Here is a 13,844-nt window from a genome sequence, read left to right as displayed (position 1 = left end):
CCAGACGGATTACTAGGATGAGTAACCAGAGCATGCGCTGACCAGCCGGCAAGTGTCTTCACTGACATTTTCAACTTCTCCCTGACCCAGTCTGTAATACCTACATGTTTCAAGCAGACCGCCTGTCACGAATCCCGCTTCCTGAGTCTGTTTTTGCCTGTGTTCTGTCCTGGAGTGTTTTTCCGGTGTCCTGGAACGCACCCTGTCTGGTTGCCAGGCGACGTAGCTAGTTGGGAGATCTCTGATTACCCGCACCTGTATCCCATCAGCTATCTGCACACCTGGTCCTGATCATCACCCCTCCACTTCATAAGCTCTGACCTGACATCCATTCCCTGCCGGATCGTTAGCCATGAACAGTATGTTGTATGTTTTTTCTGTCTACAGTAATTCACCTGGAACACTCATCCCATCCCTACCTGGTCGTCGGTGACTTCAGTTACTTCCTTGGATCTGCTTACTCAATTCCATCAACTCACCTCCGCTGCCCGCTCCGCTACTTGGATTTTTCTATCACTACATTTACACTTGTAAATAAATACTCACCTTCGTCTTACTCTCCTTGTCCTGGTCTGCTTCTGGGTTCTACTTTAGAGAATCGTGACACCGCCATAGTCCCTGTGCCCAAAAACGCCAAGGTAACCTTTTAAATGACTTTCGCCCTGTAACACTCACATACTGTATGTAGCCATTTATCTGTAACTTTGCCAAGCCGACAAGCAAAGATGAATTGGTCAAAGCCATTATGATGTTTTGGCTAGAGAAATTGACGATACAACAATGTAACAAATACATTGATCATCTCAGCAAGGTTTTACCTGTGGTCGTGGAGCTGGGTGGAAGTGAGACAAAAATTTAGTTTAAATAAACATCCGCATTTGAATGTCTTTTTTCTCGTTATTTTATTAACGAAAGCATAAAGATGTTGATGAAGAAATACTGTACTGCTGTTTTGAGTTAGAAATGTAACACTTTAGAGTACATAAGCATTGAATACATTGCAAGTTGAGGGATTTTCACAACAGCTGCCGGGCTATAAAAAGTATATTGTCCTGCTAATAGGAAACATTTGCATGATGGGCTACACCTGCTACAGTACTACAGTGCACTTGTGAAAAACGAGTGTTTGAAAACCTGTTTTCAAAATGTCTACAGCTGTCCATCACTACTGTAAATAAAAACACAGCATCTTGTTTACATTCTTTACAATAACCACAATGTAACAAATAATTTGTATCTACCTTTCCAATTACTTTTAGAGTTTGGGATTTACAAATGTGCGCTTTTTGTTATTAGTTACATTGTTTTAGTTCGAACGTGCAGACTTTTTTTCTTTAAATTATTTTTTTTATGTAGGATGCTACATTTTTGACCAGTTGCAATTGTAAGTAGGCCTAATAAAAAAATCATATAAAAAAAAACCTGTTAAGCCTCATAGACTACCTCAGCCAGTTAAGTTATTTTATATAGGTCTTGGCTCTGAAGAAATAGACTCCAATTAAGCCCTCTTGTTGTTTGTAAAGTCAAATTAAAATGAAGATTACTGATAAAATGAATTGCTCAACTGGTGTAGGTTTTCTCCATTTGTTGGTGTGCAACACTTGCATAACAAGTTAGCTATATTTTCAGCACCAGCCACTGTTCACCTCCTATTGTTTGCGCTGCGGTTTCCAACAGATGTTTTTTAAATGTAACCGTTATTTAACTAGGCAACTCAGTTAAGAACAAATTATTATTTACAATGATGGCCTACCCCAGCCAAACCCGGATGACGCTGGGCCAATTGTGCGCCGCCCTATGGCACTCCCAATCACGGTCAGATGTGATACAGCCTGTATTCGAACCAGGGACTGTAGTAAAGCCTCTTGCACCGAGATGCAGTGCCTTAGAACGCTGCGCCACTTGGGAGCCATGACCAATATATATACACTGCTCAAAAAAATAAAGGGAACACTTAAACAACACAATGTAACTCCAAGTCAATCACACTTCTGTGAAATCAAACTGTCCACTTAGGAAGCAACACTGACTGACAATAAATTTCACATGCTGTTGTGCAAATGGAATAGACAAAAGGTGGAAATTATAGGCAATTAGCAAGACACCCCCAAAAAAGGAGTGATTCTGCAGGTGGTGACCACAGACAACTTCTCAGTTCCTATGCTTCCTGGCTGATGTTTTGGTCACTTTTGAATGCTGGCGGTGCTCTCACTCTAGTGGTAGTATGAGACGGAGTCTACAACCCACACAAGTGGCTCAGGTAGTGCAGTTCATCCAGGATGGCACATCAATGCGAGCTGTGGCAAAAAGGTTTGCTGTGTCTGTCAGCGTAGTGTCCAGAGCATGGAGGCGCTACCAGGAGACAGGCCAGTACATCAGGAGACGTGGAGGAGGCCGTAGGAGGGCAACAACCCAGCAGCAGGACCGCTACCTCCGCCTTTGTGCAAGGAGGTGCACTGCCAGAGCCCTGCAAAATGACCTCCAGCAGGCCACAAATGTGCATGTGTCTGCTCAAACGGTCAGAAACAGACTCCATGAGGGTGGTATGAGGGCCCGACGTCCACAGGCGGGGGTTGTGCTTACAGCCCAGCACCGTGCAGGACGTTTGGCATTTGCCAGAGAACACCAAGATTGGAAAATTCGCCACTGGCGCCCTGTGCTCTTCACAGATGAAAGCAGGTTCACACTGAGCACATGAGCACATGTGACAGACGTGACAGAGTCTGGAGACGCCGTGGAGAATGTTCTGCTGCCTGCAACATCCTCCAGCATGACCGGTTTGGCGGTGGGTCAGTCATGGTGTGGGGTGGCATTTCTTTGTGGGGCCGCACAGCCCTCCATGTGCTCGCCAGAGGTAGCCTGACTGCCATTAGGTACCGAGATGAGATCCTCAGACCCCTTGTGAGACCATATGCTGACATATGCACATTTGTGGCCTGCTGGAGGTCATTTTGCAGGGCTCTGGCAGTGCACCTCCTTGCACAAAGGCGGAGGTAGCGGTCCTGCTGCTGGGTTGTTGCCCTCCTACGGCCTCCTCCACGTCTCCTGATGTACTGGCCTGTCTCCTGGTAGCGCCTCCATGCTCTGGACACTACGCTGACAGACACAGCAAACCTTTTTGCCACAGCTCGCATTGATGTGCCATCCTGGATGAACTGCACTACCTGAGCCACTTGTGTGGGTTGTAGACTCCGTCTCATGCTACCACTAGAGTGAGAGCACCGCCAGCATTCAAAAGTGACCAAAACATCAGCCAGGAAGCATAGGAACTGAGAAGTGGTCTGTGGTCACCACCTGCAGAATCACTCCTTTTTTGGAGGTGTCTTGCTAATTGCCTATAATTTCCACCTTTTGTCTATTCCATTTGCACAACAGCATGTGAAATTTATTGTCAATCAGTGTTGCTTCCTAAGTGGACAGTTTGATTTCATAGAAGTGTGATTGACTTGGAGTTACATTGTGTTGTTTAAGTGTTCCCTTTATTTTTTTGAGCAGTGTATATATAGTTGAAGTCAGAAGTTTACATACACTTAGGTTGGAGTCATTGAAACTCGTTTCTCAACCACTCCACAAATTTCTTGTTAAGCCTTGAATACATTGCAAGTTTGCCCTTTCACTTTTGATTCATGCACTGAATGAGTGGAGGAGCTCCACTATCGGATCTTTAATTTTTCAATTAATTTAGATAGCCTGTAGCCTACATTAGGCCCACAAGTTAATTGCATTAATTTCAATGTGTTCAATAAGTAAAATGAATAGTCTGATAATTTACACATCAAAGAAAAGTGTCTCATATTGACAGCTTTATGAAATTAAATATTAGAGCCACACAATACAGGCTGTCAATTCACAACAAGGATTCTGAAAGTACATTAGGCCTTTGCTACTGTAGCCGGTGCATAACATCTTAGCAATGGAAATCTCACTTACTGTAACGGCCAACCACACCAAAGACCATAAATATACTGAACAAAAATATAAACGCAACATGCAACAATTAACGATTTAACTGGGTTACAGTTCATATAGGGAAATCAGTCAATTAAAATAAAGTCATTAGGCCCTAATCTATGGATTTCACATGACTGGGCAGGGGTGCAGCCATGGGTGGGCCTGGGAGGGCATAAGCCCACCCACTTGGGAGCCAGGCCCAGCCAATCAGATTGAGTTTTTCCCCACAAAAGGGCTTTATTACAGACGGAAATAGTCCTCAGTTTCATCAGCTGTCCGGGTGGCCGGTCTCAGACGAGAAGCCGGATGTGGAAGTCCTGGGCTGGCATGGTTATACGTGGTCTGCGGTTGTGAGGCCGGTTGAACATACTGCCAAATTCTCTAAAATGAGGTTGGAGGTGGCATATGGTAGAGAAATGACCATTCAATTATCTGGCAACAGCTCTGGTGGACATTCCTGCAGTCAGCATGCCAATTGCATGATCTGACAGAAAAAAATATGAGTTTTGCCCCAAAAATGTTTGTACTTTATTAAAAACAGAAGAAAAAAAACTCTAACCAAGTGGAGTATTTATCTTTAGGCTGCCCTACTTGCATATACACGTTCATAGATCTAACTTCATTAGATTCTATATATATTTAACTTTTCTAAATGACAAAATATTAGATCAATGTACCTCAAAATTGTTTTATGTTTAGGTGTCTAACGAGCACTGAGATGTTTTATCTCTACATTTCTTTCATAACGCTAGTCGACATGTTTCAGCTAGCTAAGCTACCTAGTTTGAAGACGTGGTAACAGTGCATGGTAAACAACTAGCTAGCTATGAAGTTGAGTCAAAGTTACTAGCTAGCTATGAAGACCAATCAAAGTTACTGGGCATAAGACGCTGATTTATTTTATGGCCAATTACAATGAGCCTTCTTGGGCGGGCACTTCTACTGTAAATCAATTGAGCAACGAAGAGAGTATTTTGCTGGCTAACTCTCCCAGCAGGTGCTGTGGTGACATAGTAACAGCACCCTGAACAAATCAACGACACATTACACTCTGTAATTTCTCTGTCTGCCCCACCACCAAAGATAGCACAGAGCGATGCTGAAATAGCTGCATTTTGGAGCTGCCTTAACTCAACAAAAATTCACCAAAATAACAATACAATGGGAAAGCGAACAAGTATGCTTTATTAGATGAAGCCATTTTTATTGTTGATAAAAGCTATTTGTTTGCTAACTGATGTGATATATTGTTGTGACATGAAATAACAGAATTGCATGCAAATCTCCTGGATATTGGTGGGGCTCTGCATCGCCACTGAGCCACGAAAGGTTGCGAGCTTACACCGCGGGACGATTTCAAGTTTTCATAACAATCGGAAATCGGTATTTTTGGGCGCCGATTTGCAGATTATTATTTTATTTTTTTACACCTTTATTTAATCTTTATTTAACTAGGAAAGTCAGTTAAGAACACATTCTTATTTTCAATGACGGCCTAGGAACGTTCTGCCTCGACAGATTTTTAACCTTGTCAGCTCGGGGGTTCCAATCTTGCAACCTTACAGTTAACTAGTCCAATGCTCTAACACCTGATTACATTGCACTCCACGAGGAGCATGCCTGTTAGCGAATGTAGTAAGCTAAGGTAAGTTGCTAGCTAGCATTAAACTTATCTTATAAAAAACAATCAATCAATGACTGTCATTGCTCCAACGTGTACTTAACCATAAACATCAATGCATTTCTTAAAATCATTACACAAATATTTTTAAACCTGCATATTTAGCTAAAAGAAATCCAGGTTAGCAGGCAATATTAACCAGGTAAAATTGTGTCATTTCTCTTGCGTTCATTGCACGCAGAGTCAGGGTATATGCAACAGTTTGGGCCGCCTGGCTCTTTGTGAACTAATTTGACAGAATTTTACGTAATTATGACATAACATTGAAGGTTGTGCAATGTAACAGGAATATTTAGACTCATGGATGCCACTCGTTAGATAAAATACGGAACGGAATAAACGTTTTGTTTTCGAGGTGATAGTTTCCGGATTAGTCAAAGGTATATGGTTTAGAGATAAATAGTCGACGCGTTATAATTCCTGTAATAACTTGCGGCTGAACTTGAAAGGGGTTCCTTCGTTATTTTACCGTTCATGTCTTCCATAGAGAATGTCTTGATCTACTTCAAATAAGGTCTGTGTTTCGTGCAGGCTTAAACCGCTTCGACGTTTTGATACCCGTGTAAATCTCACTAGGATAAGGTAACGTTTGTCAACATATTTTCATAAATCCACTCTACAATTTTTTTTATCTTCGCTTATATTTAGCCAATATTGATCAGAGTTACCTTGTCCTATGGATATCTACACAGTTATAAAATTGGCACGGTGGTGTAAGCCTACACGAAACACAGACCTTATTTTAAGTGAATCTAAAAATATCCTATGGAATAAATGAAGGAACCACTTTTCAGATTTTGCTAGAAGGTGTCATGGGAATTATGACTCGTACTTTGGTCGTCAATTCTTACCATGCCCATTATTAAAATAGGATTTCCTGCATATAGAAATTAAAGTTTTTGTTTTCAACATTCATCACAGGTAACTTAAACTCTATTTTTATTCAAACAGTTGAGAGTATTTGTCTCTTAAGCAGACTTCAGTATCATTGTCACTTCAGAGCTGTGTGTGTGTGTGTATTTATGTATTATATTAAGTTAAAATAAATGTGTTCATTGTTCATTCAGTATTGTTGCAATTGTCATTATTACAAAAATGTGTGTGTGTGTGTATGATATATATATATATATATATTTATTTTTTAAATAAATCGGCCGATTAATCGGTATCGGCTTTTTTTCTCTCCAATAATCGGTATCGGCGTTGAAAAATCATAATCGGTCGACCTCTACTCCAGACCACCGCAAAGGCGAGTTAGAGCACTCATTACGCATTTGGGTCCCAAGGTTTTTATATGACCAATCATATCGAGTGGTTCCAATAACGAATTTGACGCAAGCCACCTGTCCCTGGTCACTTTCTTCAGCAAAGATGGTCACGATAAAATGTTTTTTTGACAGTTGATTCGTAACCTTACGTTTGTTAGAAACCTTAAGATGTCCTCTTTTTTGATAATATATACTGTAGATCTCAAAAGTCATGGGTTGCGTTTATTATTATTTTTTTATGTGTGAGAGTCACTCTATTTCATGCCCCATTGCGCTCCATTCCCTAGGCTACCTCACTATTCTCAATGTCATCTCGTCTTTACATCTGATATTAAAGGCCTATGTGGGAAATTCGTTTTGATAGGCTACAGTAGGCTATAGTTTAGGTGTAGCCTAATGTATGGGCTGCATTTCGAATATACTTGACACTTTTATGTCATAGTGGACACCAATATCTATCTTGTGTTATTAAGCTATATAAAACAATGGTGTATGGATGAATTTCAGAAAAAAAATTGTACATTTGAATGTTGCAGTAATAGGACCTATAGGCCTACAGTAGCAGTAAGCCATTTATTATTAATAGTCTTTCTGGTGCTTTTAGCGTTTGAGTGAGCGAGAGAGGAAGGATCATTTTGATAGCTGTACGAATGACTCGACTACCCCTCATGGAGAGAAAGAGAACTGCGGGGTTTCAGTGAACATATCTAAATCAAGGCTCATTTGAATTTCCTGATGCACAGGAAAATTAACCCCAACAAAAGACTGATCAAATTAAGATCCAACATCTATATATGTTGAGACGCAGTATGTTCCAGATAAATGGTTGAACTAAATCCTGTCTCCCGTCTCATCATTATTGAATTGTTATAAAGACATGGTTATGAAACCCACAAGACCTAACAATCACTCCTTACATACACAAGCAAAAACTCTTTACATCAATGGGGTAGTAGCCTACAACTAAACATTAGCGATCTGACATGCTGTATTGCATGGAAAGGAGACCATTTTTTCAGTCTGATCAGCTGTAGGCTACTAATAATAGCAGCTACATACAGTTACCTAACGCCCTGTCCCTCTGGCCACACTCTTAGGAAAAAAAGTGCTATCTAGAACCTAAAAGGGTTCTACGGCTGTCCCCATAGGATAACTCTTTTTGGTTCCAGGTAGAAACCTTTTCACAGAGGGTTCTACATGGAATCAAAAAGGATTCTACCTGGAACCCAAAAGGGTTCTACCTGGAACCAAAAAGGGTTCTCCTATGGCAACACCCAAAGAACCCTTTTGGAACCCAGTGTGCAGGGTAAATGAAGCGATAACGTTGTGTATTTATAGCTTATTTGTTTGTTCTACGAGAAAATGTGAATTGGATCAAATTTGGTTTATATTCAAACTTAAGCTGACTAGGCTACCTAGAATTTTTTTATCAAAATTATTAACTGGAATTAATCAAAAAACACAATGGCTGACATAGCTTCTGAGTACATTTTTAATTAGGCATACAGTTGCAAAGGGCAGGCCTAGAAAATTAAAACATGCATGAAGCAAGCTCAGCTGTGTGAGATCTATTGTCCAATCAAGTTGCTGTCTCTGTTACTGTGTAGAGCAGGCCTGGGCAATTATTTTCCATGGAGGGCCACATTAGAATATATTTTTTCCCATCGTGGGCCAGAATCATATTACAGGATTATACATCATATGTATGACTGTGTTGGCAGATATGTCTACTGTAAATCATGCCCAGATATGCTACTTATTTTACTTTTTTAACATGCACAGAAAATAACCGCATCCATGTTCTCCTTTTGGTAGGTATTTTCATTATTAAACATGCAATGAACTACACGGAGGGAAAAGTCCACTGTGCATTCAGCATCATGGACAGAACTCTTGTTAACGGGTATGCACAAAAACACAAAGAGAGAGAGCTCAACATTACATTTAAACTACTCAATCAGTGTGAGGAGTGAAGTCTCTAATGGGCATTGACTAGAGCAGTGAAGTCAGGTATAGTTTCTGACGTCGCTATGCGCAGGATTTCTGAGAAGTGAGCGTCAGTAAGAGACGATCTGTGCATTGAATTGTTATATTTCATCACTGAAAATATCTGTTGACGTACAGTTGAAGTCAGTTTACATACACTTAGGTTGGAGTCATTAAAACTCGTTTTTCAACCACTCCACAAATTTCTTGTCAACAAACTATAGTTTTGGCAAGTCGGTTAGGACATCTACTTTGTGCATGACACAAGTCATTTTTACAACAATTGTTTACAGGCAGATTATTTCACTTAACCACAACTCCAGTGGGTCAGAAGTTTACATACTCTAAGTTGACTGTGCCTTTAAACAGCGTGGAAAATTCCAGAAAATTATGTCATGGCTTTAGAAGCTTCTGATAGACTAATTGACATCATTTGAGTCAATTGGAGGTGTAGCTGTGGATGTACTTCAAGGCCTACCTTCAAACCCAGTGCCTCTTTGCTTGACATCATGGGAAAACCTGAAGGTACCACGTTCATCTGTACAAACAATAGTATGCAAGTATAAACACCATAGGACCACGCAGCCTTCATACCGGTCAGGAAGGAGACGTGTTCTGTCTCCTAGAGATTAATGTACTTTGGTGCAAAAAGTGCAAATCAATCCAAGAACAACAGCAAAGGACCTTGTGAGTTGCTGGAGGAAACAGGTACAAAAGTATCTATATCCACAGTAAACGAGTCATATATCGACATAACCTTAAAGGCTGCTCAGGGAGGAAGAAGCCACGGCTCCGAAACCGCCATAAAAAAGCCAAACTACGGTTTGCAACTGCACATGGGGACAAAGATGATACTTTTTGGAGAAATGTCCTCTAGTCTGATGAAAGAAAAATATAACTGTTTAGGGTCTTCCAAATGGACAATGACCCCAAGCATACTTCCAAAGTTGTGGCAAAATGGCTTAAGGACAACAAAGTCAAGGTATTGGAGTGGCCATCACAAAGCCCTGACCTCAATCCTAAAGAAAAGCAGAACTGAAAAAGTGTGTGCGAGCAAGGAGGCCTAAAAACCTGACTCAGTTACACCAGCTCTGTCAGGAGGAATGGGCCAAAATTCACCCAACTTATTGTGGGAAGCTTGTGGAAGGCTACCCAAAACGTTTGACCCAAGTTAAACAATTTAAAGGCAACGCTACCAAATACTAATTGAGTGTATGTAAACTTCTGACCCACTGGGAATGTGATGAAAGAAATAAATGCTGAAATAAATTATTCTCTCTACTATTATTCTGACATTTCATATTCTTAAAATAAAGTGGTAATCCAAATTGAACTAAGACAGGGAATTTTTACTTGGATTAAATGTCAGGAATTGTGAAAAACTGAGTTTAAATGTATTTAGCTTAGGTGTATGTAAACTTCCGACTTCAACTGTAGATGACTAGTAGGGGTAGGGTCTTTTGATTTCTTTGCTTAGTTTTTCCTTTTGTTGTAACAGCTATTATGGGGGGGGGGGGGGGGATTTGGAGGTGAAAAACAAAAAGTTTGCTTCCTTTTCTTTCTTTATTGCATATATATTCATGTCTGTCAATGTATTGTTACTCATGCGTTGTCTTGGCTGTGTGCTTAGGGTCGTTCTCCTATTGGTGAACCTTCGCCCCAGTCTGAGGTCCTGTGCGCTCTGGAGCAGGTTTTCATCAAGGATATCTCTGTACTTTGCTCCATTAATATTTGCCTTGATCCTGACTAGTCTCCCAGTCCCTGCCGCTAAAGGAGGATATATTGGCATGGGTGTTGTTAGGCCTGAGACTAAGTCGCGAGGCAGCAAACCGTTACAATATATCCTCCAAACACCGGCTTCGAGGGCATTATCACTTGTATACAACGGGTTACCAACATATTCAAATAATGACTGACATATTTTCATAAAAAATGTTATTACTATTTTATCCTTCCACGAGATACAGTCCTGACACAAATCTAGGGTTGCTACCTAAGCCGCCTGGTCATTAGTTATATCGCTTCAGTTGCCAGAGACACGACTCAGTCGTTAAGTCTTTTTGTTTTGGATCTATGGACACAACGCAGTCGTTCGTTCTAAATGTTCTATTGCCATAATGGCTGGCAACATTCGTATCCCTTGCTTGCTAGCTAGCCAACTACGGCTAACTTACGGTCACGTCAAACAGTGCAGCCAGAATAACAAAGTAGCTGCATTTGCATTATCGGTTTTCTAGTGACATTTATTTCGATACATCCTTAACAAGGAGCTAATGATGGCATAGAATGGCATAGAAAATGTGCTCTCTCTCGTTAGGACACTGTTGTTCCGAGGCGCTAGCCAACAACAAAGCTAACACAATCACTTCAAATTGACGCTAGAAAGACTGCAAACTAGCTGCATTTAGTTTAGTTTGACCTGTTTTCTATAGACATTTCTTTGTATATGTAACGGATGTGAAATGGCTAGCTAGTTAGCGGGTACGCGCTAGTAGCATTTCAATCAGTTACGTCACTTGCTCTGAAACCAATATGTAGGGTTGCCCCTTGCTCTGCAAGGGCCGCGGCTTTTGTGGAGCGATGGGTAACGACGCTTCGTGGGTGACTGTTGTCGATGTGTGCAGAGGGTCCCTGGTTCGCGCCCGGGTCGGGGCGAGGGGACGTACTAAAGTTATACTGTTACATATATACTGTATATCCATAAAAATGATGCTGATTCATGATTTCTACTGGCTGAGAAAAACTGTTTGCCTGTCTGTCTCGTCCAGACTTCAGACCACCATACGTTCATTACTGTATGGAGCATCTGGAGATCGAATTTCAATATTGAAACAATGGTGCAAATGTCAGAGAGACAGACAGCAAGGTTCATACAGATCTCCGCTATTAAAAACCACTTTCTAGTCTAAAAGAAATGGGAGATAATGTCTAGATGCTTTTTACAGTGTCTGGCTGGACTGATGAGACAGTGAATTGCGGAGTGAGATGGAACAGAGTAAATAGGCATTTCAATGTCATAGCTTTAACTTATGGAATAGACACCGGCTGGAATGTGGTTTTTACCAATCACCATCCAGGATTTGACCCACACATTGTTTAATGTAACTTATGAAACACAAACAAATACAAATATATACTTTTTGGCCGATTGTGTGGTACTGCTCACCTATGTTACCCTTTGTAATGATAAAAGGACAATTGTACAAGAATTGATTTAACCTCCACACTGGGCCGACACCAGAACACGCATTTTTTGGGTAATATATCTGTAAACATGCATTACCTTTTAATGAGGCATGAACACAACCAATCATGATGTTTTCATCGGATTGTCAAACAAATCACTTAAACAAAAGCGAGCAAAACAGTTACCCTCTGTCTTACTATATGTAGCCCATGACATGCCATACTCTTTTTGGCCAGACAATATCAGATACATGGGCTCACACAGTGGTGGAAAAAGTTCCCAATTGTCAAAGTAAAGATTCTGTACCGTAATAGAAAATTACTCCTTAGATTAAAACAAAAATGACTCCTTAGATTAAGCAAACCAGACGGCACGATTTTCTTGTTTTTTTTATTTACGGATAGCCAGGGGCACACTCCAACAATCAGACATCATTTACAAACTAAGCATTTGTGTTTCGTGAATCTGCCAGACCAGAGGCAGTAGGGATGACCAGGGATGTTCTCTTGATAACTGTGTGAATTGGACCATTTTCCTGCCATGCATCTGAAATGTAACAACAACTTTTGGGTTTCAAGGAAAATATATGGAGTAAAAAGCATATTATTTTATTTAGGAATGTAGTGGAGTAAAAGTCAAATGTGTAAAAATGTGTTTATATAAATAGTAAAACTTCGATATCCCACAAAACTACATTTACTTAAGTACTTTACACTACTGGCTACACATACTGAGACAGAGGGGCACTGTTTCTCTCGCTCTGAAGCTTTATCTGAGATTGATTTGTCTTTCTGTTGGCGAGCATCTCGGTCCAAAAAAGTATACACATTTTTATATTTTAAACAGACAAGGAGGTACAGTAGGGCAGGCCAAGCCCCGCCCATAATGCCAGTCCTGCCTTCACACTAATATCTTTGAACCCTAGCCAAGGGGGACTCAAGCTTTTGACACAGGACTTTTCCTGAAGGCCAAAACAGTCCGCTTTGATTAAAGTCTAATTTCCCCAAGGCCAAAAGCCAAGAGACACTAACCTGAACACCACCTTTCATGTATTAAAAAGTAGCTATCTCAACTAATAAACAAAGTATGTAACCTAGCATTGTGGATGGCCCACTCATTTTTAAGGTCAGGTTGAGCTGTCAAATGCTTCAACAACCTGTACCCAGCAGCTTGCATTTATATTACGAATAGGCCATTCCTCTCACTCCCCAGTCCATTGCCACTAATCCAATAAACAGATTAGAAGTGATGCATTATAAACGAGGGAGCCCAAAAGCTGTCCATCTCCTCAAATCCCTTTTTGTTCTGACAGACACGTATGAGAGTGACACATCAATAACTGATCCAAGTGCAATCAGGTATGCTTTGCGGCTATGGATGGTCTGATGCCAGCAGACAATGGAACCACCTATCCATACTGACAGCAGAAGAGAAGTCATGCAGGAACTTTCTAATGAAATCCAAGAGACCAGCTGCCATTGAATAACAACACAATGGGTCAGTTTAATTGCACGAGATGATGTGAAGAGGAGAGAAAGACTCCATCACAATGATGTCAATAACACGCTGCATAGACAACACACATGGCGCTACAATGAAATGTTGAATCCTTTGGGTAATACTGGTTATAATAGCTATTACATCTTGCACAGCATTTGATACCATGTTTGCATATATTTTACCAGCACACATTCGGTTTCTCATCCATTCTGATGAGTTCCTCATCCATCCATTCATATTCAAAGTATTTTAATAGGAGACAAAACATTTT

General features: G+C 40.7%; 1 protein-coding gene across 4 annotated transcripts in view; it reads right to left on the bottom strand.

The window, feature by feature from the left end:
* slc2a9l2 (solute carrier family 2 member 9, like 2) overlaps positions 1-13,844 on the bottom strand; it is a 264,735-nt gene that overhangs the window by 69,030 nt on the left and 181,861 nt on the right. The window contains exon 12 of one of the 4 annotated variants that reach the window (XM_071384159.1): positions 12,501-12,619. The exons of the other annotated variants lie outside the window; for them this stretch is intronic. Coding sequence (XP_071240260.1) covers positions 12,516-12,619 — 104 coding nt within the window. The 3' untranslated portion in view covers positions 12,501-12,515. Of the gene's footprint in view, positions 1-12,500; positions 12,620-13,844 lie in introns of those variants that run through there. 4 annotated transcript variants of the gene reach the window in all.

The sequence above is a fragment of the Salvelinus alpinus genome, chromosome 2, assembly GCF_045679555.1.
Source record: "Salvelinus alpinus chromosome 2, SLU_Salpinus.1, whole genome shotgun sequence".
Classification (NCBI taxonomy): Eukaryota; Metazoa; Chordata; class Actinopteri; order Salmoniformes; family Salmonidae; genus Salvelinus; species Salvelinus alpinus.
Note: the sequence above shows the minus strand (reverse complement) of the source record. Positions and strands in the feature narration are given on the sequence as shown.